Source organism: Girardinichthys multiradiatus, chromosome 24 (genome assembly GCF_021462225.1).
Source record: "Girardinichthys multiradiatus isolate DD_20200921_A chromosome 24, DD_fGirMul_XY1, whole genome shotgun sequence".
Classification (NCBI taxonomy): domain Eukaryota; kingdom Metazoa; phylum Chordata; class Actinopteri; order Cyprinodontiformes; family Goodeidae; genus Girardinichthys; species Girardinichthys multiradiatus.
This window is the reverse complement of record NC_061816.1, coordinates 22521516-22543487: the sequence shown is the minus strand read 5'-3', so window position 1 is coordinate 22543487 and position 21972 is coordinate 22521516. Positions and strand designations below refer to the sequence as shown.

Below are 21972 nucleotides of genomic sequence, written 5' to 3'. Positions count from 1 at the left end.
TCCACCTCTTCTCCCATGATATAAATAGTTTTTGACTTATTCCTGTTTCTCTTAAAATCTACAATCATCTCCTTCATTTTAGTCACGTTCAAAATGAGATGATTGTTTCCACACCATGCCACAAAGTGGTCCACCACCTTCCTGTTCTCAGCTTCTTGTCCATCTCTGATCCATCTGATCCACCCCACGACTGCAGAATCATCCGAGTATTTCTGCAGGTGACAGGAGTCTGTCTTGTACTGGAAGTCTGAGGTGTACAGAGTGAAAAGGAATGGTGAGAGTACAGTCCCCTGTGGTGCTCCTGTGCTGCTGACTACCTGGTTAGATTCACAACCCTTCAGTCTCACAAACTGTGGTCTGTTTGTCAGGTAGTCTTTGATCCAGGAGATTGTTATGGCCTACACGCTTATAGGGAAGTGATGTAGACCAGGGGTTCCCAAAGTGAGGATCGGTAATCCATCCCCCGGTTGTTGGGGGGGCGGGGGGCTAACGCCAGATGTTTGACCGCCGATGGTATGGAGGTCCAAAAGCGACAAATTAAATAAATCAATTTATCATGAAATAAATAAATGTGAATGTCCCATGAAGTGAATAAATGCCCAAGTGTCCCATTAAATAATTAAATAATATATAATAAATTAATCAAATGTCGTTTTTTTAAAGAATATACATTGATTTAAAAATACATATAATTATTTGACTCTATTTTAGAAATAAATATAGAGTGTAAAAATTATATATATTTTTAGGGGGTCGCCAATCTCTGGCACTGTCATTTTGGGGGTCACAAGTTGAAAAGTTTGTGAACTCCTGATTTAGAGGGCTAAATCCAAACATATGAATTGAAAGTTGAGTGGAAGGAAAAACTGAGGTAGAAAAAGATGCATAAAGAACAGGGTAATTGCAGCCATGAGAGGTATGTAAAGTAAAGCCCATTCAAGATTCAAAGGAAGCATCTGACCTAATCTAAGGAGAAAAAGAGCTAGACTGTTGCTGAGAGGCCCAAACTCCTCTTTTCAGATGAAAGTAGAGTTTGCACTTTATTTAGAAATAAAGACCTCAGAGTCTGGAGGAAGAATGGACAAGCCCTGAATCCAAGTTGCTTGGTCAAGTGTGAACTTTTCAATATTTGTCACAGAGTGAAGGGAAAAAACAAAACATCAAAAAATTATTTTTTAAAATTTCTACAGCCCAAAGTGCTGTACTGAAACCCAAGTGAATACATGAATTAAAAAACAGGCTCATTTTAGCATCCAATTACCAATAGATAAAAATCCAGATTTATTGATGGTTCTGGGGTCTGTGTGTGTTTGGTAATTGGGTTTCTCATCAGAGGTCACTTATAGAAAACAAAAGGGGTAAGTTGATGTGAATTTTAAAATATGAATAAAAAAAATTGACATATAAGATTTGAAACTGTTTTTAGGGTGGTTATCAAACATGAATGGATAAAGAAAATTTTGTTTGATTTTTCTTTTAATTTCCCCTTTTTTTCCCTAAAAATATTAAAGAGCCAGCTTTCTCATATTCTGACACCCTCCACATCTCAACTTGTGCTATATTAAATGCTTTACTCCATGGTGTTACTACCCATACCATACCATACAATATATGGTAGGAATAAGTGTTTTTAACATAGGGGTCACATTCAATAAAAAAAAAATGTAAATAAATTAATAAACAATTTTTTAAATGTTTGTCTTTGACCAAACTCATCCAAAACATATGTGATATTTTGCTTTTGTTGCTCAATATTTGTTTCCTGGCTTTAAATCTGAGGTTTATAAACAAAACAGCGCCTCCTACTGTATTACATGGTCACAGAATGAGGTGGCTATCCAGGAACATGAAAAAAAGTGACAGATGTTTTGTTGGTGGTTTTGCTTTTATTACTTTAAATATGAAAATAAATTCAAAACAAATTTAAATTTCTACTTATATGATTTTGACTACAAAAAAATTGCTTGCAATTTTATATTTAATCTTTATTCTTATTTTTTTGTTTGATTTGTAGTTTCAAGCAACATTGACCAATAACAAAACATCCACTGGTGATGGAAACACTAGATTTAAGATAAAAATAATAAATGTAAGAAAAATAAAGATATTCAAAAATTCAAAACCATGTTTAAAACAATTAAGACCAATGTTATAGTTATTAAAAATAAGAAATCAGATCAAAATAAGTAACAATAAAATAATTGACCAAATTCTGAAAGAAATAAAATGTTCAGAACCAAAGATAACCAAAGTGGACACCAATATTTACACAAATGATCTTGAGTAACATCTTATTGATCCATACGGTTTAAATATATGTTGGCCTATCCTGAGCAGCTATACCAACTGCGCAGCTATAACTGTTTTGGGAAGGTTTTACACAATAGTGTGTTCATGGGAAGTTTTGATTATCTTTCCAAGAAGTGCATTTATGAGGTCAGGCACTAATGTTGGACAAGAAGGCCTGGCTTGTTGTCTCCACTGTAGTTCATTTCACAGGTGTTGAGGTAAGGAGTTTGTGAAGGCCAGCCAACTTCTTTCACACCAAACTTAGCGCTGCTTTAGTGGCAACACGGAGAAAGGGAGCTCTTGCTGCAGTTGAAGTTATGGATGATTGCAATGGGTGCCTGTGCAGTAAAACCCTCTGTCCAAAGCAAATTTGACAATAAAAAATACACTGAATTTGAGTTTATCGACCTTGCTTTGTGTACTGATGCACAGTCATGTTGGAGCAGAATGTGGTAATCCCCAATCTGTTCCCATAGAGTTTGAAGCATGAAATTGTCTGAAATGTCTGCTGAAGCATTTAGAGTTCCTTTTATAGCACCAAAATTCTCCCTGCACCAAACGTTAGACTTGACACCAAGCAAGTCTCTTTCTGTTGACGACTACCAAAACCAAAAGAGGCATGAGCTAATTTAAAGACCATCTGACGTTTGGAGCCAAAATATCAGGAAAGAAAGTTTCCAGAATCTGGACGAAATTTGTTAATCAACAACATGTTCAAATGATAATAATTCTGTGTGATTTTTTTTCAATCTTTTCAGGTAAAAGGAATAAACATGGTCTTATTTGCTTTAATAAACATTTTATTTGCATTTCTGATGGTTTGTACGCATGTGTTCCAATATATCGTACTAGTGAATGTTGTCAAATTTAGGGAAAACATTGTTATTATCTTGTATTGTCAATGGTAGATAGCCTGGTGAATGAGCATAACAATTACATAATATATAGTCACAACAGGGTTCAAAGTTGCAGCTGGAACTCTGTAAAGATGGTAACAATGGCGTCCCCAAGTTCTGACTGTCTTGCATTTGGTTTACATCACTTTCCATTTTCCAAAATCACCATCTTTGCATTTTAACACTTTAGCAGCGCCTTTCGTAACATAGGTTGTATTACAATTTGTGCTTGGCTCATTTAATGAGATTCAGTCCAGCATGATGGTAAATAAACTATTTAGTAACTGGTGATAAAACTGAACTGGTGCGTAGTAGGGACATTAATAAAACCATTACATTCATCTTATTTGTGCTCCAGACATTAAAATATGTTGCTGGAATGAAAGAAATAAACTTTTGGGCAACCTTGATAGAAAAAAAAAAAACAGATCACTTTATGCCTTTATTGGAAAAACAGGACAGTGATCATTGACGGTCAAACAATTTAGTCCAACAGCAATTCACATTGATGCAATTTTTACTATTATTTTTGGAAGTTCTTTAGTAAAGATATTATAAATATTTTTTTAACATTTTAACTTCTTTAACGTGTGTTGGAGTTATGTGGCTGAAAATACCATGTGGATACCAGGGGTTATAGGAGCAAGGCAACAGAAGCTAAAATAATAATAATAATGTCAAACCTTGAGGCAATCGCCTACAGCAGCAGAAGACCACATGCACCGCTATGAGGTTAGAATTTGCACAACATCTCCAAAAGTGGACCGGTTCTGACTGGAAAAACATTGTTTGGTTCAATGAGTCTCAATTTTAGCTGCAACATTGAGATGATGGGCAAACAATGGTTTGATACATCTAGTTATGACCATAGTGGACTCATTTTTATCGTCAAGGCTATTTGTGCAGAATAATGCTTCATGTCCGAAAGCTTAAACCATCTCAAACTGGTTTCTTGAACATGACAATGAGTTCACTGTACGTCAATGGCCTCCACAGTCACACAAGTCTCAATCCAGCAGAAAACCTTTGGGATGTGGTGGAACAGGAAATTGAGAGAATCATGGACATGTAGCTGACAGAGCAGCTATCATATTGAGTCATATTCACTGGGCTGTCATTGCTATTTCTTAGACAGAACAAAATGTAGCAAAAAAGGGGATTACCTTCAAGCATCATGATGCTTGAACTCAACTGGCTCTCACCTGCTGACAAAAGGCCATCAAACCTTAATTAACAATGGAATAGGTTACATAAACTGCCAGGCAGAGTTCATAGGCTCACTGAAGACAACCATGTTGCATCTACACCTCTCTCAGTTGAGCAGCTGGGTTCACTGACAGCTCCTTCCACCCACTGCTTTGACAAGGTTGTTGCATGCCGATAGCGGGCAGCCAACTTCTGCAACCTCTCAGCCTCTAAATCCAGAACTACTTAGTCAGACTTATCTATGCAGCGCTGCAATGCTGCAAATGTACCACTCAATGCATTGATGTGATTTTTCAAAATGCTGCTTAGTGTAGGCCCCTGTTAGATGTAGGGTCCCCTGAAAATGTTCTGTACTGCACTGAAACTGGGCTGTAAAGAGCTCCAGTATACTCCCTGACCTGTGAACCCTCTCTATAGGGGTTGAAGGATCCATGTTGAGGGGCAACATTGATAATCAAACTAAAGCCATTCTGGAGTTCTGCAGCATGGTATAGCAGGGGAGCAGCAATGCCCTTGTGGCCATTTGTATCTGTTCCAGGAGCTCTTAAACCTTTTGATCCTTCAGTACAAATGAGAGATTTAGGCTTTCATCCCTGGATCTGCTGTAACCCAGAAACAAGAAGCATTCTGCCACTTGTTGCTGTTTGTACGGACAGAGGAGGAGTTCTTGAACTTATTGTGCTTATTTTTTTTTCTTAAGACAAATTCAGCTTCGCCCTCCACTCCTGCCTGCTGCATCTGAAAGGCAACCTACTCGAGCAGGTTGAGCCCATCAAACAAGCTTTATTGTCTCCTGATGGCTAGATGTGTCACTCAATGTTGGCCTCTCTCAAACACAATCAGCTGGCCTGAAGCGCACTCTGACAAGATAAACCCAAGACAGATCAAACGAAAGGAAGATTTCACTGCCACTCAACTATTTTCTGCAGAGGAACACTGGTGATGATGCATGTTTTTTTTCTGTTTCGAGCTGAAAAAGCAGGAGAAAACACATAAAACCATAGATGGACCTAAAAGACAGATGGTCGCACAGGAGAGTTTTTACATTGTGTGCACAGGCTCATCTACATACATCTGCATTTGGACACAAGTGAATATTCTGTTTTGGTTAAAGTCATGCATGTGCTGTAACTGTAGCTCACATGTCGCCGGCGCTCTTCTATAAATAGCCCAGAATTTATTTAGATGTTCAAGAGAGGAGAGAGAGTGAGATCTCAAATAGGGTTGCGATGGCAACAAGCACATTCAGCAGGGGGAAGGAACGGCGAGGAGGGTGGAGATGGAGGGGGGGTTGAAGGCATGATACATGATAATATTGGTGTCCGTCTGCAGCCGTTTTCCTTCAGAGAAGAGAAGATGAATCCACGAACAGCGTTTTTTTTTTAACTCAAACAAACATTAAGAAGTTTAATTGAGGAAACTGCGGAACGCCAATATATCTGCTGATCTGAATTTCTTCCTTCATCATCCATCAACCTCATCCTCTCCCTTCCTACTGTTTCTTTCTGCATCCCTCCATCCTTTTGTCTGCAGATTCTTCTTGTCTGTCTTACAGCAGCCCCATCTGCTGTGAGGGAACAAAATCTGATTGGCTGCTGAAAATATTTATCTCCAGCAGCAGAAAAGGAAATCTGTACAGTTTCGAGGAATAATCACCCCAATAGCTCAAGTGTTTCCCCCTCAAGTATGTGTGAACTGTGAGGCCAGCCATCTGCTACCAGGTTGTCGTGATAATGGAATACTATCCATGTAACTGAAGAGGGAGAAAAGGGGCATTCATAATGACCGGGGCAAACATAAAGTAGATAGTACTACAGCAGTCTCAGTTAATTTTCACTCAGGGACCTCTTTGCATTTGCGGTCAAATGGGCAATAGATTGCAAACACTTGTGTGGTACACTGGTTCTTCAGATAATGGACACATGCAGGCAAACATACACACTCTGTGCTGACCATCTGTGGAAGACAGAGATATAATCAGGAGAAAATGTTCATTTTAAACAGGTTTATGCAATGGAGCCCTTTTAAATCCAGTTTCAGAGCATAAATACAAGCATTTCTTTAGAATTTGTGGCAGATAACTCTACAGTGACTAGGTTATGGGAAAAAAACAAGATGTATGGATGAACAGAGCATAGACAAACAGAAAAAAAGATGGATGGATGGATGGATCCTTTCCCAGGCTGCATGGGAAACCTAATTTGAAAGAACAAAAACAAAGTGGCTGACACGAGCAGTTTCGGGGTACAATGTCATGGATAGGTTTTATTGTGAATGACAAATAAATTAAGATACACTTAATTTATTAAGACTTCTTTTGTGTTTGTTGGCTCTGGCATTTCAAACAAATATGTAACATGGCAGCAAATAACGATGAAATACGCTTTCTTCCTCTGGGTTGACTCAGTAGTACGTCTCCTGCTCCACCCAACCTAAAAAATAAAGTAGACACAATTAAGAGAAGGTTGTTTGGCCTTGAAACTATTTCTGTTTAACAATCAGAGGTTCAACAGAAAGAGGGCAAAATGGGTGGATCTCAAAAAGGCTGACAGGATGAGGTCATCCTTCATGCTGAATGGCAGTGATTCAAAGAATAAAAACCTAACTGACGAGCAAAATATGTACTAATTTAAAGACAAAGTAGTCATAACCTTTTATGGTGATGACATCCTTGAGGGACAGGAGATTCTGTGGCCTTTTCAGGATATAGCAAGTTAAATATTCATCATTATTCAGAAAGAAAATGACTATATGGGTCTGACCTTAGACGAATACACATCGGAAAAGGGAAGAACCGTTCATAGAGGTCAAAATTCACTCTAAAGTCACATTTTGACAGTATTTTCTAATTGGGTCGGGAGGTTTTTAATGCATTTGCGTGTACATGATTGTACCAGGTGCTCCACCATGCCAACTTTATCTAGAAGCAGGCTTTAGGATGGATTAAAGTATAGATGAAGGTAAATACATTTTTGTGTAAATTCTTTCCAATTGATCTATTATATAAAATCACAATCAAATAAATTAAAACTTGCAGTTGTGACAGTGTTGTCAGAATGTGAAAAATAGATGGCTGTCTGAAGCCACGAGGAGCCTCTGCGAATAAAACAATAACAACACGTATCTCACAGAAAGCTGAGGTTGTTGGAAAATATGTCAGCCGAACTTATTTTTATCTGTGTGATGTTAACGCATTATTCGCCTTGGATGGGCAGCAGTGTGCTCAGTGATCTATGCTGTGAGGCTCAGATGTAGCAACTCTGACAAACACGCAGGGAAATCAATAGAAAAGCAGCTGAATCGAGGCATTAACAATGGCAGGGTTGAGGGTACAATTCCCATGGGGCCACTGCCATCAGTTTTAGTTGTCTGTGTGGGGAAGCAGTTGTGGCTGCAACATTAGACACAACTACAGAGCTAGGAATAGAAGTAGCACAAACAGAGGCAGCTGTAGTTCCTGCTCATAATGTACATTTTTGTGTCAGTGTTGAATAACATACAGTAAATCCAAATATCCAACAATTGACAATGTAGGTAAAGAATTAAAAGTCTTACCTCCTGGGTTGCGTCTGAGGATATATCTTCTAACTTCATCATAAACGAATATGAGTAGGGAGTATGGGAAAGCGCAGAACCACCAAGAAGGCCTGAAGTATTGGACAAACAGAGAGGGGAATTTAAAATGGAATGTGACAAAAAAAAAAAAAACTTACAAGGCAGAAGAGGATTGTTCTGAGCCTTTATGACTGGCTGAAATTCTTCTAAAAGCTTTTTTGTGGCAGGAGTAGCTCGAATAATGAAGACTAAAGCAAATCTGGAGCATTCTGGGCCTGTTCCTCTGCTAATGCTGTCCTTCATGCAGATAAACCTCACTGTGATGCAGATTTATACCCCAGCAAGGAGTTTGTTACAGATCCGGAAAAGATGCAAGCCTGAGCAGAGAAACAGGAATGTGTAGAAAAGGTGAAAAGCAGAAAGAAAGTAATATGAAGGAGTGAGTTTAACTCGTGAGCTAATGAGCCTCATGTCTTCCCTGCTTTCTGTTTTTTCTCAAAGAATCTCATTAGAACTTAAGCTCCTCATCCTGCCTCTGAAGTGGAAATTATTTCAGTCAAGAGATAATAACCACTTCTTTCATTATAAAACATATCAAAGAAAAAAACATAACAGCTCTGAGGTAGAATTCAGTCCTGGAAAACAAGCATCTGGAAGCGCTTTCTGCATGGATTAGAGAACAAGAGAATCTCTGAAAGCAGAAATTAGCAAAAAAGAAATGGCTCTAATGGGGATTACACTCAATAGCAAATGTTAATTAACAAAAGGCACATATGTGTGGCAATAAATAAAGCAGAATTTCTGAATGAAGAATTGTGTGGGTGTACGTTTTACTCACTTGAGAGGGTACATTCTGAGGGCGACATCCATGCCTGGACAGTATGACAGGAAAGCAGCAAGAGCTGTCTCCTCAAAGAGACCAAAGATTAGGATGCGATTTCTGTTAGAAGAAAAATAATATATAAGATAAAATGCGCAAAGGTTTTCATACCCTTTTTAAGATTTAAAGGAATCAAGAGCTCCCGGAGTCTCTGGGAGAGAGATCTAGAGCTTGGAGCAATAACAACAAACATCCCTGCACATTTGGTCTTAAGTATGACCTAAAGATGAAATGTTTGTTTTGTCCTCGTTTAACTGGAAGAAATCCTGACATATCCTTGTATCATCTATGCAATGAAGCAAACACCAAACAGATCCAGGGACATGTCGTTATAAACGTTAGCATACCACCTGCATACTGTTGTGTTCTCGTTTAATGACTGCCAGAAGGAACATATAGAGTTTAAACAAGAGAGGGCCAAGAACTTAGTCCTGGAGGATCCCTCAAGTAACAGCAAAACACTCTGTGTTTCGTCTTACTTCGTCATATTTTGTGGCTTAGTGTTTTTTGCACGTACTTCATTCCTTGCCGCACAATAGAGTTCCTCCTGGTCTTACAGATAATCAGATCGGCCCACTGCACAACCACAATGCTGGCAAAGAAAGCTGTATGGCAGGTGAACTCAACAATCTTTCTTCTCTCGTATGTCTGGAGGACAGACAGAAAGAAAAAAAGAAAATATGAAAGTGAGATCAAACAATGACTGAAAACAGATTAGCAAGAGATCACAAGGGCCACTGACCCACTGCTGTCCATAACTGTCTTCCACATCATTTGCAGACTTGTCATCCCAGAGGACCCTGATTCCAAGGAGGTCCATGGGGAGGAAGCCATTTTCAGCTAAAATCACAAAGTATGTGAAGAACCCAGCTGTGGCCTGCATCATACCTAATGAAAGAGAGAAACTATTAAAAGCACGTTTACAGATAAAGTATCCTGTTTCACAAATATGCCAAGCTGATTCAGGTTATTACCAATCTGTCCATAGGCTATGCTAATAAGTCTCTCGTTCACCAGTTTGTCTGTTTTGGGGTTTCGGGGCTGTCTCTTCATGATGTCGCTCTCAGCAGCTTCGTAAGCCAGGGAGATGGCAGGAACCTGGGGAAGAAGAAGTAACTTGTAGCTCCTGAAGTAATCGGTTTGATCTTGTCAAACTAACAAAGTTCTCAGAAAACTCACCATGTCTGTTCCGAGATCGATACAGAGGATAGTGACAGTTCCCAGAGGCAGGGGGATGTTGGCGATGATAAAAAGGAGGAAGGGTGAGATCTCAGGGATGTTACTGGTCAGGGTGTAGGCAATAGATTTCTTCAAGTTGTCAAAGATGAGACGACCTGACCAACAACCATACTGGTTAATATTTTTTTTAGGTTGCAATTATCTAAATTATCATGTTTTCACTCATCTTACCTTCTTCCACTCCGGTAACAATGGAGGCAAAGTTGTCGTCCAGTAGGATCATGTCAGCTGCCTGCTTGGAGACATCAGACCCAGCGATACCCATGGCAACACCGATGTCAGCTTTCTTCAGAGCTGGAGAGTCATTTACACCATCACCTGTCACGGCCACAATGGCTCCCTGCAGAGCAGGCAGAGTGCTGTTAAAACATGGACAAACATCTGAGATGATCTCTCAGATACCTTTGGCTCGCAGACGCTCACCTGTCTCTGGCAACCCTCCACGATGATCAGCTTCTGCTGGGGGGAGGTTCTGGCAAAGACTATTTCTGTGTGATGCTGTAGGATCTCATCAAGGTGATCTGCCGCCATGTCTTTGAGCTCTCCACCATGAACGACACAAGCTTTGGCATCCCTGTTGAAGAAATCACGGCCAAATATTAGCTTAATGGCAAAAAACAGCTTTCTAATGACAGAAAATAAAGATTTTGATTCTGGAGATTTGAAATTATGTTCAAAGATCTATGAAATGTTGCATCAAAGTCTTTTTAATGCATGCATACATTGCTGATCTTCACTCACAAGCTAAACTTGCTGATCAAGGAGCAGCAAAGCAATAAGCTCAGAGCCACACTAAGATTTATTTGTCTTGCAGTGAATTAACAGGAAGAACCTTTTTGGCACAGCTTTGCTATTCAGAACTGCTATAATTCAATAAATATCAGTGCTGGTTTTAGAGCTAAAACAACCTCAAGGAGAATCTTAAATAAATAAAGCTTTGATGAAAGGACTGACCTGGGGTTGACTTCTGAAACAGGAACATTCAGGCGAGCAGCAATGTCCTCAACAGTCTCATTGCCTTCTGAGATGATACCTACGCCCTTAGCGATGGCCTTGGCAGTGATGGGATGGTCACCTGTCACCATGATTACCTGAGAGGAAGGGGATTACAGGAAACGTTAGAACTACAGCTCATTTTCCAACCTACATGGGCAACAAATTTTATTCATAGAACCTTGATTCCTGCGCTCCTGCATTTTCCCACAGCATCGGGCACAGCGGCACGGGGAGGGTCGATCATGGCCATGAGGCCAATGAAGCACAGATTCTCAGTTGGGAAGTTCACTTCGTCAGTGTCAAATGCAAAGCCCTCTGGGAACTGGTCGTCAGGCAGGTTGAAATGGCAGAAACCTGAATAAAACAAAAATGTTAATAACAACTCAGCTTTCTCCTGATGTTTGTATTGATCTGTGTTATACCAAGAACTCTTTCTCCAAGTCCTCCCAGCTCCACGTAGGCATTCTGGAAAGCATCCTTCATCTCGTCGTCCAGAGGTTGCTCTTTGCCCTGCAGCACAATGGTGGAGCAGCGGTCCAGAATTCTCTCCGGGGCTCCTTTCATCACCAGCAGGTGTTTGGTTTCCCCAGGCGTCTGGTTCTTGTGGATGGAGAGCTGTTGGAAGGGAGAGAAGCTGAATCCAGGAGCCACCACTGATTTATGCAAAAGTAAATAAAAAGTTCAAAAACAGGATGGTGTCATTAACAGCATCCGACCTGACCACTAGGTGGCAAAAGTGGTTCATACCCCCTAAACTTCTGCACACTTTGTCGTGCTACAATCACAAAGAGTATATTTTATATGGATCGTATGTGTTAGATCAACACAAAGAAAAACACAATGTGAAGAAGGTTTTCAAAATATTTCACAAATAAAACTCAAAAAGCTGTGGAGTGCACATTCAGGTGGTGGCAGCATCATGCTGTGTGGATGATCTTCTCTGATGGAAGATTCATAGAGCTAAATACAGGGCAAGTCTGGAAGAAACCCTGCTGGTGGCTTACAAGGTTTCTACATGTTTATCATGTAAAAATTCCAGACTCAAAATTCCAGAATAAGTGAAATATAAATACTAAAATTAAGAATCCGGTTATGAAAAATATTTATACAGCGGTGGGCCACTGTATAACATGTGTAACCTGCAACAACAACAGACTGACAACAAGGAAAGACACACATTAGGATGAATGGAATGAATGAATAAAAAACAAAAGAAAGGACACAAGTGAGGAAGGAAGGAAGGAAGGAAGGACAAAAAGTGATAAGGGAGGAACAAAATAATATACAACATACAACATAAGGGGTCAAGGAAGGCAGGAAGCACAAAAAATAAAACAGAGAAGTAAGGGTACAGTGAAGGATGCAAGAAAGAAATAAGATACAAGGAATGAAAGACACAGAAGAGAAAGTGAAGAAGCAAAGCCACAAGGAGGAAAGAAAAAGGAACGGCACAATTAATTACAGAAGGTCGCAATGAACAGAGTGAGTGTGTGTGTGTGCATGGTTGTTTTTCCTGTGTGTCTTTGTGTTGCCCTGTGATGGACTGGCGACCTGTCAAGGGTGTACCCTCTCTCTCGCCCAGTGGACATAATGTTAAATTAATGTGAAATGAAAAGAAATGGGCCTGCACGGTAGGGCAGTTGGTAGCACTGTTGCCTTGCAGCAAGAAGGTCCTGGGTTCGATTCCCGGCCGGGGGTCTTTCTGCATGGAGTTTGCATTGTCTCCCCGTGCATGCGTGGGTTCTCACCGGGTACTCCGGCTTCCTCCCACAGTCCAAAGACATGCCAGTTAGGTTAATTGGTCACTCTAAATTGCCCTTAGGTGTGTGAATGAGTGTGTGCATGGTTGTTTGTGTGTTGCCCTGCGATGGACTGGCAACCTGTCCAGGGTGTACCCTGCCTCTCACCCATAGACTGCTGGAGATAGGCACCAGCTCCCCTGTGACCCACTATGGAATAAGCGGTAGAAAATGACTGACTGACTGACTGAAAACAAATGTGTAGGAAACTCTCAAAAAATCCTAATAAAATTAATGATTTTGTTTTAACAATAAACTTGTGAAAATGTTCAAGGGAGTTGAATACTTTACCAAGGTACTATAATTTAAATGACGGCTAAATAATATAGACCTGAGCAATGGTTTACCTGGTATTTGTTGGTGGAGTTAAATGGAATCTCTGTAACCTTCGGGTACTTCTCTCTCATGTCCTTAACGGAGCCGCAGCATAGCTCAATACACTTGAGCAAGGCAGCTTCTGAGGCGTCACCAGCCACGTCTCTCTGTGGGTTTAAGGAAAATAACAAGTATGATAAGTTTCTAATAAATTACTGATTTAATTACATTTTTTATTTAAATACGTGCCATTTTTGTTTGAAATTAGTTTTAAATAGTATAGGTACACATTTCTGCAATCCACTTTAGTAATACTAAGTGCTTTCAAAGTTACTATGTTGTTAAATCTAGGTACTCTACCAGGGCTTGAAGCCCCTTGCCAAACTTACTACATTGTCATAATATTACAGAAAATGCATCCGGGTGTGCTGCTGCATTAAATTAAAGAAAAGCACTTTTGGGTAACAACCAAGACTCAGAGATCCCTACTAGGTACACTAGTGTTTCACCTTCAAAATAGGGATGTTGTTCTGCTCAGCCAGGAAGACGGCTCGATTGCAGAGTCCGGCGATCCTGGCCAGAGATGCCCAGGTAGCCGAGCTCCTGTCGAACGAGGTGCCGCTCTGGTTCTCCGTGGTGTCAGCTTCGTGGATCTGGTTGTCGAACCACATGTGGGCCACGGTCATCCTGTTCTGGGTCAGGGTGCCGGTCTTGTCTGAGCAGATCGTGGAGGTGGAGCCCAAAGTCTCGACAGCTTCCAGGTTCTTCACCAGGCAGTTCTTCTTGGCCATACGCTTAGCAGTCAGAGTCAGACACACCTGAAGACAAAAATCCACTCTTTACAGACCAAATCTTCTGACATGTTTGTAGACTAAGAGGATGATATTAAGGGACATTAGGACTCACAGTGACAGTAGCCAGTAGACCTTCTGGCACATTAGCCACAATGATGCCGATGAGGAAAATAACAGCTTCCAGCCATCCATATCCGAGGATGAGGGAGAGGATAAAGAAAGAGACACCCAGAAAGACGGCCACGCCAGTAATGATGTGGATGAAGTGCTCAATCTCAATGGCGATGGGTGTTTTTCCACCCTCTAGACTGGAAGCTAAGGTGGCAATACGACCCATAACGGTACGGTCTCCGGTATTGATGACGATTCCTTTGGCAGTTCCTGAACATCAAGAAGGGAAAGTATAAGGTAATATTGTAAGGACAAACCCTAGTCTTGAATGTCTTTGAACCTAACATGCATCATAAATGTAGGGTTGCATTTCTAAGTACCTTCAACACAGTTGGTGGAGAAGAACCCAATGTTCCTGGTCTCCAGTGGGTTGTCATTGGAGAAATCTGGCGAACGAGTCTGGGGCTCTGATTCACCAGTCAGTGAGGAGTTGTCCACCTGACAAATAAAACATGAATAAATGAGGATGACAGAGGAAGGAACAAGATGACTTTAGGACAACAGAGCTGCTTTTATTTTGTTTTTTACATATTTTTTACACATTGATGTCATGTTATGGGGTCCCCTAAGAATTCCTGTAACTGACAATATATTGCCAATCCTATTCTCACATCCTATTCTTGATCTACAAGGTCCAATTTGTTCATGGACCAACCGTTGCCAGCAATAGCAACTTCAACTATTCTGTAAACATCTTCCACAAGGTTTAGGAGTGTGTTCATAGTTAGATGAAAATGGCAGAATTGCAGCCTCTGCTCTAATTTATCCCAATGGTGTTGAAGAATGGTGAGGTCAGGAGCAGGCCGGTCAGGTTTCTCCACACCAAACTTTATACACCTGCAGCCAAGGCACTGATTGGAACTCTGGAATTCAATAATTGGGGGACCCAATACGTTTGGCAAAACAGCGTAATTGTAACTCAAATATGTTTGTATTTATGTGGAGTATAGGAGCTTTTCATTAGAAATATAAGTCCCCTCACCTCCCTGGGGAAAAAATGGCACGACTCAAAGGCCTACCTCTTATAGCCACTCTTCAAAATGGTAAATACAGGAGATCTTACCATTCAACTAAGGCAAATGTGTGTGGATCTTTATATCAGGAAATGACTGCAAGAAAATAGATCCTTGCTTAAAATTGTCCATATCTTGTCAAAACAAAAGTTAAAGGTATAAACCACAAACATGGCCAGATGACGGCCACATACAGTGAAGAGGACAGTGAGCACCCCATGCCAACTGTTAAGTATGGAGGAGGATCTGTTATGCTGTGGGACTCTATATTCTCCAAAGGCCATGGAAACTTTGCAAGATAAAGGGCATAATGAGCTCTTTAAAATGCCAAGGCTATTTTAAATAAAATGTGGTTGACTCTAAAACAAAATTGAAAGTGGGTTGTCATAGGTCTTTAAACAGGACAATGATCCAAAACATGTGATGGTCCACCAGCCAAGTGCTGTTATTATGGGGGTTATGCAGAGTACAGACAGCAGGGATTCCAGTAATTTTGTCACCTGTGATATACATATGGATTAATGATGCAGACCTTGCAGCCTTGAGCAGAGACTATCCTGAGATCAGCAGGAATCCTGTCTCCACCTTTCACCTCCACCAAATCACCGACCACCACCTCTTCAGCGTTGATGCTCTTCTTCTCCCCGTCCCGGATAACCAGGGCTTGCTATAAAATCAAAGAAAGTTTTGAACTAAAATCCAGACTGCAACAACAAGCAGCCATGTGGCACAGAGGCATCTACTGTAGTGGGCAGTGACATTTACGGCCTGTGGAGACAGGGACCTCTCACCTGTGGGACCAGATTCTTAAAGGACTCCATGATCTTGGAGCTCTTGGCTTCTTGGTAGTAGGAGAAGCAACCAGTGATGATGACAACAGCAGACAGCACAATACCCAAATACAACTGCAGGGAGAAAGATAGGACATTCATTGTGTCTCTGGAGCACCAGGAAATGACTGTCACCTACAGTAACAGTGACCCTCTTACATTATCATTTGCTGGTTCATCTTCTGAAGCAGCCTGAATACCATAAGCAAGGAAGCAGAGGAATGCACCAATCCACAGCAGCGTGGAGAAACCACCAAATAGCTGGAAGAGAGACCAACAGAACATTTAAACTACTGATCCATTTCCGTCATTCACAGCTAATCAAAATAAATTTGCAATGGTTAACATTGTGCCAGCCCTGTTGTTGGATCTTACCTGCTTGCAGAACTTCACCCATTCAGGTGTCGTTGGAGGAGGCGTCAGGGCGTTTGGACCATCTCGGGCTAGAATCTCTTTTGCTCTGGAGGAAGAAAGACCCTAAAAGGACACACAACTGAGTTTGTTGGTTTAAGTCTATAAAGTCTCTTTGGCAGATTGACAAAGATGGTGGAATAAGATTCCAGTTGGAGGAGTGTGTACTTTGATTAAGGTCAGCTGGCCAGCTGAGTCAATGAGGACAGTGTTCTGGCATAAATTAAGTCTTTGTTTTGAGGAAAACTCAAGAACAACTATAAAGAGATTATATTATAGATATATTGCAAAATGAAGACCATGAATAAACAAAACTACGATGTGGCAGCAAGGTTTTTTTTGCGTACTCCCACTTGTCCCATTGCAAAAAACATTTTAGCATTTGGGTTAATAGACACTTTACTAAATCTTCTGCCCATACACCACATCGCTACTCTGCAGGATAATTATATCAAAATGTGCTCCAGCAGTGTTTGTCTGTGTGGTTCTGCCTGGAGCTTGTACTCTGGCCTCATCTACCTCTGTGAATCACAACAAATCCTGCTCACCCTTGATAGGTCCGTGCCATATTTTCTGTGAAGTTCATCAAATGTCAGCTTGTGATCATCCTATGGAGGGAGGAGAAAAAGAAACACAAATAGGGGAGAATGAGATTGGCAGGCATTGCGTCACACAAGCTGAAATCCTTGTCATTTTAAAACCCACAGATATTATATACTTTGAGGATTAAAGAATGTGTTGACGTGTACTCCAGTGAACATAAAGACGACAAAGCAGAGTCACTTATCTAATCGGGATTATGGAGGCACCAGTGGTCCGTACAGTGATTTTAAGATTAGTCAAGCATTTGAGCAAAACTAGTTTGCAGAGGATTGAGAGCTTGCAGTCAAATGAACTGCGACGAGCTCTGTAGAGTACGGACACTACACTGATGCTCTGATGTTTCATATCAAGAGTCTAAATAATTTTTCTAGAGGTTCATCCACTATTTCAAACCCAAGCAACTGTGGTTTTTCTAATTGAAAAAGCAAACCAAAGTGTTTCTGCAAATGAACAACCAGAGAGGCTGACACATTCATGTGCCCACACTGATTTTTTGTTTTTTAAATAACGCCCACAGCGGATGAATGAAAAGAAATTCCTCCAATGTAATTTGGAAGAACTGCAATCATATCTGACTCCCACTTTTCGATTTTGTTGTACTGTGAAACAAAAACTGGGTATTGTTGTGTTCATGAAACGCCCCGAGTAGAGATGCCCACACTGCTTTCTGTGGTGATACACTGACATCATACATGTGTCAATGCTGAAAACACCACTGAAGAAACAACAGGCACAGTTTCATTTCCCAGCCCTATGGCACCATATTTGTTTTCACTTTTATTACCATTTCAATTTACTACAGTAACTTTAAGTGTGAATAACATTGAACTATGGAATATGATCATCAAACAACAAGGTTTAAAGACTTTATAATGGAAATACAATAACAAAACATGTGAAAATGCTTGAATAGTAATCGTAGCAGTCATCTCTGGTCTTCCAGACAAAAGGTTCCAAGTAGCCTAATCAATAAGCAGCTGGTTTGGAACTGTTAAATGTAAATGTATAGCTCCATTTTCTTTTGCAAACTGTTTATTTAAACAACTGCTTATTTTAAACACCATGCTCATTTTTAGTAAATTAAACTGCAAAAATTAACTTATAGTACACACCAGTCCTACCCATTATTTAGTTAAAGTGGTGTTGCTGCAAAAAAAGTGAGCTGTGACCGTTTTGGCAGTCCCTACTGTAGCACTCTTGTCAGTTATTGGTCATTGTGCCAAGAGATCTTGCGATGATAGAAATGGCACAGTATTTCTCCTCTCTCTCTCTCTCAAAGCCCTATCCAGGTGTTATCAAAATTTTGTCTGTTTGAATTTTGTCTGGCAAAGAAATTGGAACAGATTTCTTGTTTTCTTATTTTGAAGTAAAAGGAAGTAGCTCTTGTGTTACCATGTTGCATTGCCAAAGCTGTCAAGGACGTCTCATCAGGCTGGTGAGAATACTTGCTCAGCATTGAGGAATGCTAAGAATAAAAGTTGGAGAAGTCAAAATCACCTTTAAATCGTGTGTGTGGCAGCGTTTGGGATACTTGGTAGAAAATAGAAATATTAACAGTTTTAGAAAAAATACACATTATTAGTTTGCACTTTAAGAATACCATGAGAGGGTATTACCATTTGTTGTTAACAATGCTACTTATGAAAACATGAGCTCAGTAGGCAGCTGGTTGAAACTGTATATTGTATGGCAGCATCTTATCTGGCTAGGTCTTACTATTTATACAGCTTTCTATGATTAGCTAGGTTTCTATAAGACTAACTGCGGAAATTACCCTAAAATGGACAAACTTAAGAATTGAGTGCCAGAACTGACCAGTCCAGTTTCCATTATTATAGACATAAGTATAGTTCTGTTACAATCCTTTGGTGTTTTTGTTTTGATCACCTTCTTGTTGTTTATTACGTTCTTGCCATATTTAGTTGTTTTTTGCTATTAGTGTTTTGCTATATTAGATCTTTCCTTTATGTTTAGTTTCCAAAATATTAGTTTATTCTTGTGTTCTGTTCTTTGTACATGGGATTTATTTCTCTGGATTCTTCCCTTACTCTGTTACACTGCCTGATACCTGTTTTGCTGCCTGTGTTCGATGACCTGCTCTCCCTGCGAGTTCCCCTGTAAGTTTATTTTCATCATTAAAGTACTACATTAAATCACAGCCTGCCTCTGGTTCTACCTACAACCATGACAACGTCTGCTAAACATGTGAGCTGTGACCACTCTTGTGACCACAAGTGCAGCAGTCTCATCAGTTATTAGCATTATGTTTAATCAACCATCCCATGTTGAATTTTGATTAAACAAAGACAGGGCTGTTTTGAACTTCCATTGACCAATTGAATAGTACATTTCTATGCTATTGATTCAATCATTTAAGTTTTAAACTGTTTATCCGCTACTGGGTGGCTCAGGTCCTGTCACATTTATGTGCCTTCCTTAAAGAAGAAGAAAATGGAAATAATTGCAATGTCCTTCCCATCCACATCTCTGTTTGTGCCAAATGTGCCATGAATAATATGTTATCACATGCTCCAAAGTAGTGCTGCTTTTTTTTCTTCTTCTCAACAGGCCGACTGAGGACATCTCCTGGCTCGCTTTCATGTTTTGGCTATATTTTGATGTTATTTGGATGGCCGACCACAAGCTCTTAGATAAATTGAGGGTTGGAAATTCCTACTGCTGTTTAAATAAATGAAACAAAACCGACTATTTCGCCTTTAAGCATTTTCCGTTCAGATTTTGTCACATATATTTAAATCAAAGGTTGCATAATGTTGCTATGGGAATAGCCTCTATTGTCTTTAGCCGGACTTTGATGCCTCAAGTTAATTACATGACTGTGCAATAATCATTAACATGTCGGCTAGATTTGTTTCTCTAGAGACCCATCTGTGCTTTTATTACTGTTTCACCACAGTTCGATAAGCCATAATTATTTAACCACAGATCAAATCTGGAGCCCTTGAATCACTAATACATGGTGGAAAACATTCATAAGCATTTTTTGGACTGAAATAATTTCTGCATCCTTGGACACACCTTAAAGATAAGGCATGGCATTAATTGCAGTGAATGACATGCTAGGTGGAAGAGATCAGAGGAGATCAGCGAAAGGGTTGCTATGACATTAAAACGTCCTTCAGCGACGGCAGGACTTTGACATCTAGTTAAGATGTTCAAAGTCATTAGTATGTCACCAAGATGGGAGTTTTATTATCTTATAATTTCGAATGACCCCTGTAGAAAGACCATGGGCAAGGATCAGTGTTGATACTGAAGCAACATTCGTTCAATAGATAGGAAAGACAACATTGCCTTCCATTTAAACAACTTCAGAATATGGTTTTAAATTGATAGGGGATAAGTGGTCTACATAAAGATATCTGATGTCCAAATACGGTTGGGAATAATTGAGTGGGCTAACACAAAATGGCTTTTAAAGAGTTTGTCTAAACACATTTAAAGTGAGTAAAAAAGGTATAATTGTAATGTATTTTTCTAATTTAAATAAGGGCAAGAACTGGTCAATGCTTGTCGTTCATGTTGGGAGGCAATAGATTTAGAAATTAGTTTAAAAACTGCATTAATCTATTTTAATTTATCAGCTTTTGAGATCTAATAAAACTTCATAATTCAGCCAAATAAGTGAAAATAGAATGAGATATCAAGTTTGTGACTACTTTCTCCTTGTGGTCTGACCTTGTGAAGGACACAGCAAGAGTCAGGTCACCTCTCAGACATTTGGCATCATGCCTTCAACCTGCTAAACAATTACACTCTGATCTTCCAAATTCTATTGCTACATTTAAAAAAATTAAATTTTATAAAGTGTAGATTTTATAAAATTATTCATACTCTCTCAGTTACTCGGTTCGGAACTTTAAATTCCCGTTTGACCTTGGTGAAAGGACTTCAGAAAGGACTTGAGAAAAAAGCTGACACCAGTGGAAATTGCCCAACCATCGCTATCCGGTACTCTGACCTACAGACCCATCTAAACCCTTACGTTATCCAGAAATGGAAGTAAGATCAACAAAGAAAAATAAAGGAAAAGTAAAGCTAAATGTGTTTGTTTTTTTGTGTTTAAGAGTGGCCACTTCTTTACCAGTCCATCCAACACATTGAGCAACATAAACCAAACAACCGAAAGCATGTGTTGGTAGCTGATTATAGCTGAGAGCTCTTTAATAACACCTGACTGCACATGCAGCAGCCTAAGTAGCAATCTTTACAAAATGTGGGCCAGACATCTAATGTGACTCCATGAGGTTTGTGTCAGCCATGACTGATCATTGCTTGCTCATTTAGCAGAAAATCAGTAAGTGACCCGTCTGAGACAATATACTCACCAGATCCACTTCTTTTTTCAGCTCGTCCATATCCTTCTTCTGTTTATCTTTCTTGTGTTTTTTAGTTCCATCTTCCGACGTTGCAGCTGGCTTGTAATCATCTTTCCCTTTCTGGATTGGAGAAAAGTGAGATAAAAACAAGTCTCTGAATAAGACTAACCACACTCGCAAAGTAAACTCTGGGGCTTCAGTTTGAGTTTCACGAGGAAGCGCAGAAAGTATTTCTTTGCTGTCCAAACAAACTGTGAAGCTTGTGTTAATTATTTACATAATAGCAGATCACAAAATTGACTCACAATCCTAAACCGGTAGCCTTTACTAATTACTTTTATAATGCACGCTCAAACCAAATAAGATCAAAACATGAGTAGAAGTTGAAATACTCACTCCCAGCCCCATGATTGCAGAATAGCTCTGAGAGCAGTCAATCCGGTTTTCTTTTTCAATACTTCCCCCACTCCGCCTCTTTCAGTTTCCCACACTGCTTCTCTCAGCTGTTTTCCTCACTCCCAGAGCAGAGAAGATGGTTTGCTTGGCCTCAGCATACCTTTATATCTGCAGCTGGAAGCCTATACCTGCCCTGTAGGGGGAGGGGTTTTGGGGGGATGGGAGGCGAAACTTGAAAG

The 21972-nt window shown here is 40.0% G+C and overlaps 1 protein-coding gene across 1 annotated transcript; it reads right to left on the bottom strand.

Annotated features, from left to right (window-relative positions):
• Positions 1 to 6628: 6628 nt before the first annotated feature.
• On the bottom strand, positions 6629 to 21888 carry LOC124861774 (sodium/potassium-transporting ATPase subunit alpha-1). Its single transcript, XM_047355708.1, has 23 exons — positions 21734 to 21888; positions 21347 to 21457; positions 16943 to 17002; positions 16359 to 16460; positions 16143 to 16244; positions 15945 to 16058; positions 15686 to 15820; positions 14461 to 14578; positions 14082 to 14350; positions 13685 to 13993; positions 13208 to 13342; positions 11484 to 11676; positions 11240 to 11415; positions 11020 to 11156; positions 10489 to 10639; positions 10237 to 10405; positions 10006 to 10160; positions 9801 to 9924; positions 9569 to 9714; positions 9344 to 9474; positions 8785 to 8886; positions 7947 to 8038; positions 6629 to 6823 (listed from the first exon to the last, which is right to left on the bottom strand). The coding sequence occupies exons 1-23, from the start codon at positions 21743 to 21745 to the stop codon at positions 6795 to 6797; spliced, it is 3072 nt and encodes a 1023-aa protein (XP_047211664.1). The 5' UTR covers positions 21746 to 21888; the 3' UTR covers positions 6629 to 6794.
• Positions 21889 to 21972: the final 84 nt, after the last annotated feature.